Genomic DNA, 6,056 nt, shown 5'->3' with positions numbered 1-6,056 from the left:
ATTTGTTTCAAATATATACATTTATTTATATATAATCATTAGTATTTAGCGAACTATCTAGTATCTATTTCATTCGTATTATATAGTAATACAAGTCTCTATAAAGTTCCTCTTCTTTATACTTGGGTCCGTCCCTGACTTGGAGAAGATGTGGGTGCTAGCATGATGTTGTTGTAGGCCATGACACTATTGTAATCTAAGAAAGCGTTTGGTTACTATCCATGTCTCTTAAAAACATGGACACGGTAACACACGTCCTTTGTTTAGTTTGGTGAGACACAAAATTTAATCACGAGAAGACATAGATGGACATAAATACACAAAATTTATGTACCATCTATAAGTTAAGACACTAAGACACTAATTTTTTTTCCTTTAAATTCCAATTTTAACCTTAAACCCTAATACGTTTTTTCCTCCCTCTCCTTCCCTCTTCCCTCTTCTTCTGCCTCTATCTATCCTCTTCCCCTCAATCACTTCTCCCTCTGCCACCATCACCGTTGTCACTCAAGATCTGTTGCCCACCACTGAATCAGTCGCAACGTCGTCACCGTCCACCCCCTCACAGCCCAGCATCGCAGATCGTGTCGCCCCACCATCGCGGATCATCACTAATTCACCATCACAGGTCTCATGGCGGTGATGGGTCTCACTGCTTCACTGCCACGATCTCACGGCTTCACCACCATCATTTTCCATATTTATTCCAGCTCTTTCTGTTTTTTTTTTTTTTGTTAGATCTGTACTTTCTTCAACCCTCATTACGTCCCTCTCATCCTCATTTCTTTTTTTTTTTTTTTTTGGACTAGTGTTTGATTTTTAAAAAATAATTGCTAATATTTTCATTATGTTTCAATTTTTAATTTAAATTGTTGAAGTAGTGATTAAATTTTGTTAATGATATTGATTTGGGATGAAGTTGAAAAATTAGCATTGGTAGTAAAAATAACTGATAATAATGGTAACAGTGATGATCATGTTTAAGATAAAATAAACATTTGAATTAGAGAATTGTGTTCTAAATATCATTACCAAACATGATAAAAAAAAATTGTATATATATGTATCTATGTCTACTTGTGTATCTATATTTGTGTCTCTGTGTCTAAAAGACACTAACCAAACACAGCCTAATACATAGGAGGCTGGGAGATGAAATCGTGGAATGTGGCAGCTGCCTGGCTGGAAGGGGAAGGCGTTGAGGGTTTTAGACTTTTAGGTTATGGTGGATCTTTTTAGGATTTTGGATTTGGAAAGGTTTGACTATAATAATTTTAAAAAGCAAAAAAGAGAGAAGGGGGTTTTAAATGGGATGAGCTAGGACAATAAAAAGAAAAAGAAAGAAGTGGTCGCGTGATGGGTTTGTCCCGACTTGCCAAACCTCGCGGGATAAATGGTGCAAATTAGGTGACTCAATCGTTTAATCCGGCCCGCCTCTTTTGGTGGGTTAAGCGGGCCAAGCTGGCAGGCTGCAGCACATTTGTCACTCCCACTGATAATTTACCTTGTCATCCTCTACCCAGACCCCACAGTGACCCAAATGCAGAAATAAAATGGGCTTTAGGATTAGGGCCCATTGCATATTGGACTAACATGATAAGCCCCACTAATATTAACCACTTTTCCTGGATTAAAAACACCCAAAGCGCCAATGTAGCTTTGGCTCTAATGGCATTTCTCCCCCCTCCCCACCTCAAGGTCTAGGGTTCAAATATAGAGAATGCAATTGAGGAAAAATGTGATAAAATGTGTGAGGAATGTGTGAGTGTGTTAAAAAGAAACACCCAAAGCCAATGAGTCTAAGGTTCAAATCCTAGAGATTGCAATTGAAGAAAAATGTGATAAAAAGTGTAAGGAGTGTGTGGGTGTGTTGTGTACCTAGGATTGGGGGTTGTCCAATCCACCGACCAAAAAAAAAAAAAAGAAACACCCAAAGCCAATGAGTCTAAGGTTCAAATCCTAGAGATTGCAATTGAGGAAAAATGTGGTAAAAAGTGTGAGGAGTGTGTGGGTGTATTGTGTACCTAGGATTGGGGGTTGTCCAATCCAATGACAAAAAAAAAAGAAACCAGAAAATTTGTACAACTCCCAAGCCATGAAAACCAGAAAATCATAAAAGACCGTCGTCATAAGTCATAACTCTTAAAATTGAAGTTTAATCATGAAGAATTTTTATCTCTCAGCATCTCAATCAATAAATAATGCAAATTATACAGTTGAATCTGAAAAAAAATTCCAGAGTAAAACATGAGATAATCAACCAAGAACCCAGTGATACTATGAGCAGAGACAACAGTAAACTTGACCGCAAATGTACCATGGCTCGGTAATTTGAGCGGCAACAAATTACTATTACCCTCAGCAGAATCAGTAGGATATACAAACTTGATGGTCGCATGTGCCCTCCACATTGTTTTTGGCAAGGCAATTATGTAGGCTGGTCAAATTTTAGAAATTAGTCACAAAGATGAAAAGAAAACCACAATCAATAATCATATATCATAATCGTGTATCAATTCAGTTCAACTGCGAGATCTTTTACTGCCTTTATATATATTAATAGCCCAAGCATAAGTTCATTTTTTTAAGCTTAACTACAAACACTTTGCAACTGAAGCTTGTACAAATAATTTGCTTATTCTAAAATCAAATTTACGTCAACAATTTATCAGAGTACAGAGAGAAGACCATAGACTATAGTCTATAGAAATACGTCATAAGCTCCGATAATTCATGTCTAGCATTGCACACGGACTCTACAAAAAATAACAGAAATAGCATACAACATTATTTCCAGTTTGATGCTTATTTATGCATCGATGCATCCCTGACTTTGCCAGAACAACCGAACGAAAATATTCAGCATTCAACAACAAACAAAATAATTTCATTTCCTTCCAACACAATAGCGCAAACAATCACACTAAGAACTAAAGAAAACATCGTTTCACTAAAAGAAATTTTTAGATGCCCTCCCTTGCTCTTTAGCACTAAAAGTGTACCAACATCAATAGCAATTAGGAAATAGAAAGTGCGAATGACTTACAAAGCTGAATTGGTAGTGCAAAAATACTCCTTTTGTCTTTAGAGTATTATAGAAAGGGGAAAATTTTTTTCCAAGCATACTCTTTTAGGGTCTAACGTTTTTTCCACCAATGCATCCAAATTTCTTAGCTATTCATTATGGAAAAACAAGACAGTCCAGCACATAGCAGAGCGGCATTAGCATTGTTACCTTTTCAGGAGTTGCATCAAGAGCTCCTAATGTTAATGTATCCACTAAGTAGCCTCTCCACTTGCTTCCCAAGAATGTCAGCCTCCAGGTTCACCTTCTGGCCAACTTCCTTCAATGGAATAACCACCTTCTGCTGCGTGTACGCCACAAGCATGAAATTGAACCATCCTTCTCCATCATTCACATCCACCACCGTCAAACTCGTCCCGTCCACTGCAATAAATCCTTTTGGCACCACATACTTCAGCAACTCCTTCTCGGCCTTTACCTACTATCAGTACCAGTATATATTTTTTAAAATCATCCCATCACTCTCGCTACCATGTTTATATATGTGAAATTGGATAAAACTGCAAACCATTACAACACAACGAAGAAGCAAAACTGCTCAATAATTCGTTAATATAACACATGAAAATTTTAAACACTGATAATTGCCATTTTTACTTCTACACATGATGATGAGCTCTATGATTAATAATGCATTCCTAACTATTCGAGTAAGGTTTCTTTGTGCCACAAAACACTTCGCGTAAAAAATATACAGACAGAACAGAATGCATCTTTCAATATTTCAATATTTGGAGTATGAGACAGAATTCTTGCCAACAGAAAGTCAAGCCATATAAACGGTAGATTCATGCTCCTTGAGTACATTTAACCCATACTAAATCACAATCACAGGTTCTTTATTTTTATAGAATATTTCAAAACTATAAATTGAAGTGAATAATTATGATTACATGCTTTCAATATAGTATAACTGCCTAACTAACTTTTTACCTTGATCCAAAGCGAATCACCTTCAGGAACTTTCGAGAGTATGATACCCGTGCCATCCACATGACCTTGGACGAAGTGCCCGCCCATGCGGCTCGTAGGGGTCAACGCCCGCTCCAGGTTTACCAGCGATCCGCCCTGCAGCTCCTCCAGCGAGGTCTTCCTCAGAGTCTCCGGCGACAATCCAACGGTGAACGTGTTGGCGTCGAACTCCGTTACGGTGAGGCAGGTTCCGTTAACGGCGATGCTATCGCCGAGGTTAACGCCCTCAAGAACGGTCTTGGCCGCAATTACCATGTCGAAGCCACCGTGTGGGGCCTTGCCGAGTTGCTTGACGGTTCCCAATTCTTCAACGATGCCGGTGAAGAGGCATCGAGTTTGAGGTGTGGTGGCATTGGTGCGGCGGAGGAGAAGGGTGGATCTGGGTTTATTGGGGAAGAACGTGAGGCGGAGTGGAGAGGATTTTAAGATTGGATTGAACGCGAGGCGGCGACAGTGATGGGCTTTGGAAAGGAGGAGAGAGGTGTATGTTGATGGTGTGATTTCGGGGGTTGTGGATGTGGAGACAATAGAAGATGGAACTACTGCTGCTGCCGCCATTTGCGATGCCATGTTCTGTTGGCTCAAGTGTGCTGCTTTATTTGTTTGGTTCTTTATTTCCTACTGGAGGCAAGGGAAAACAAACAGCAAGAACAACACACACCGGGGGCGGATAAATAGAGAGTTGTGAAAACAGGGTAGGAATGAGGGATTAAGGGACAAGGGGGCAAATGCAATTGGCTGGTGAATGAAGCTGGATAGTGAAAAAAGCTTCCTTAAAACATTATCAAAATATATTTTTATTTATTAAATTATTTTTGTTTTTCTTCCATAATAAAATTCTACTAATCATGAACTAAACTATTTAAGTGCATTGGAATTGAAGTAGAAAGTCACAAATGTTTTTTAAGGAAATAACATCTCAACATAAAAAATAATTCTTAAATACATTTTATTAAAACATTAAAAGGATTATGATCAATCAATAAATAAAAATAGAAGAAATAAAAAGGCATCTAGAGAGCATATTATGATTATTATATGTTTCTTTATACAACAACGTAGAATTTGCTGATAAAAACTATGAATTAGAAATTATGCAATTCTAGAAAAATGAGTTTATTAAACAAGAATACAAGCATGGCAAATTAGAGACTAGAATCTAAATATTCATAATGAAGTAACAATATACTTGTTTAACATCTTTTTATTTTTGTTAATATTAATATAGTTTATGAAATTGAAATAATAAAATTATAAGAATAATATAATTCTATAATTAAAAAATAAGTAAAGAATATAATTTGAAGATAGAAAATTAGATTTTTCATGTTTATTTGAAATTACTTCTCTAAGTAGATACATCCAACTTTTGGAATATCTTAACCCCTATTTTCAATCCTTCTCCTCTCCTGGTACTCCCCCTCTGTATAAAATGATGGGTTAGGTTTCAAGTTAAATCATGTTATATTTAAATCGCTTTATCATAGTTATATCATGCAATGTTAGGTAAGTCACTACTTTATAATGATATTTTTTCATGTTTTTCTGTATTTTAGTATATCACATACTTTTTATAATAATATTAGTAAAATATATTTAGGTTTTGAAAATTGACCCATAATTAAAAAAAATGGTTTAAAAATTAAATAATTATCAACAAAAAATTTGGATAATTCGAATGGTCATCCCATTCGTCCTCTTAAGCAGATGTCCGAAATTTGAAGTTCACCGTACATGAAAAAATTCCGTGGGCAACCAAAATTAAAGCTAGACATCCTCATCAACTGCAAATCTATATTTTAAATAATCAAAGTTTGTAATTATTTAACATTGGAGCAATCACAGGTACCATTATCCAACATTAACATTTTATTTCTTCTCATGGCAAATTATGCAACACGATGGAATTTGAAGTTTGCCTAATACAAAATCTTTTTCTCAGTTACAAAATTGATAGGAACCCAAAGAATTAAATACAAAGTCAACATCCCAAACAAGT

The 6,056-nt window shown here is 36.2% G+C and overlaps 2 protein-coding genes and 1 long non-coding RNA gene across 4 annotated transcripts in view; 1 reads left to right on the top strand and 2 right to left on the bottom strand.

The window, feature by feature from the left end:
* On the top strand, positions 38-2,078 carry LOC110270003. Its single transcript, XR_002358941.1, has 3 exons — positions 38-1,705; positions 1,805-1,848; positions 1,996-2,078. It is a non-coding gene; the product is annotated as an uncharacterized LOC110270003 (long non-coding RNA).
* Positions 2,130-4,802, bottom strand: LOC107629960 (riboflavin synthase). Of its 2 annotated transcripts, none has more exons than XM_016332930.2 (3): positions 4,019-4,802; positions 3,236-3,503; positions 2,130-2,437 (listed from the first exon to the last, which is right to left on the bottom strand). In XM_016332930.2, exons 1-2 carry the CDS (start codon positions 4,625-4,627, stop codon positions 3,252-3,254), a joined length of 861 nt encoding a protein of 286 aa, XP_016188416.1. In that variant the 5' UTR covers positions 4,628-4,802; the 3' UTR covers positions 2,130-2,437; positions 3,236-3,251. The 2 variants fall into 2 exon arrangements, with proteins under 2 accessions (XP_016188416.1, XP_016188417.1); XM_016332931.2 differs by lacking the exon at positions 2,130-2,437 and adding an exon at positions 2,517-2,756.
* LOC107634279 overlaps positions 5,902-6,056 on the bottom strand; it is a gene marked incomplete in the record, with an annotated part of 1,993 nt that continues 1,838 nt past the window's right edge. The window contains 1 exon segment of the mRNA XM_016337823.2: positions 5,902-6,056.

The sequence above is a fragment of the Arachis ipaensis genome, chromosome B03 (assembly GCF_000816755.2).
Source record: "Arachis ipaensis cultivar K30076 chromosome B03, Araip1.1, whole genome shotgun sequence".
Lineage (NCBI taxonomy): Eukaryota > Viridiplantae > Streptophyta > Magnoliopsida > Fabales > Fabaceae > Arachis > Arachis ipaensis.
The sequence above is the reverse complement of the archived record's forward strand: the minus strand, read 5'-3'. Positions and strand labels throughout refer to the sequence as shown.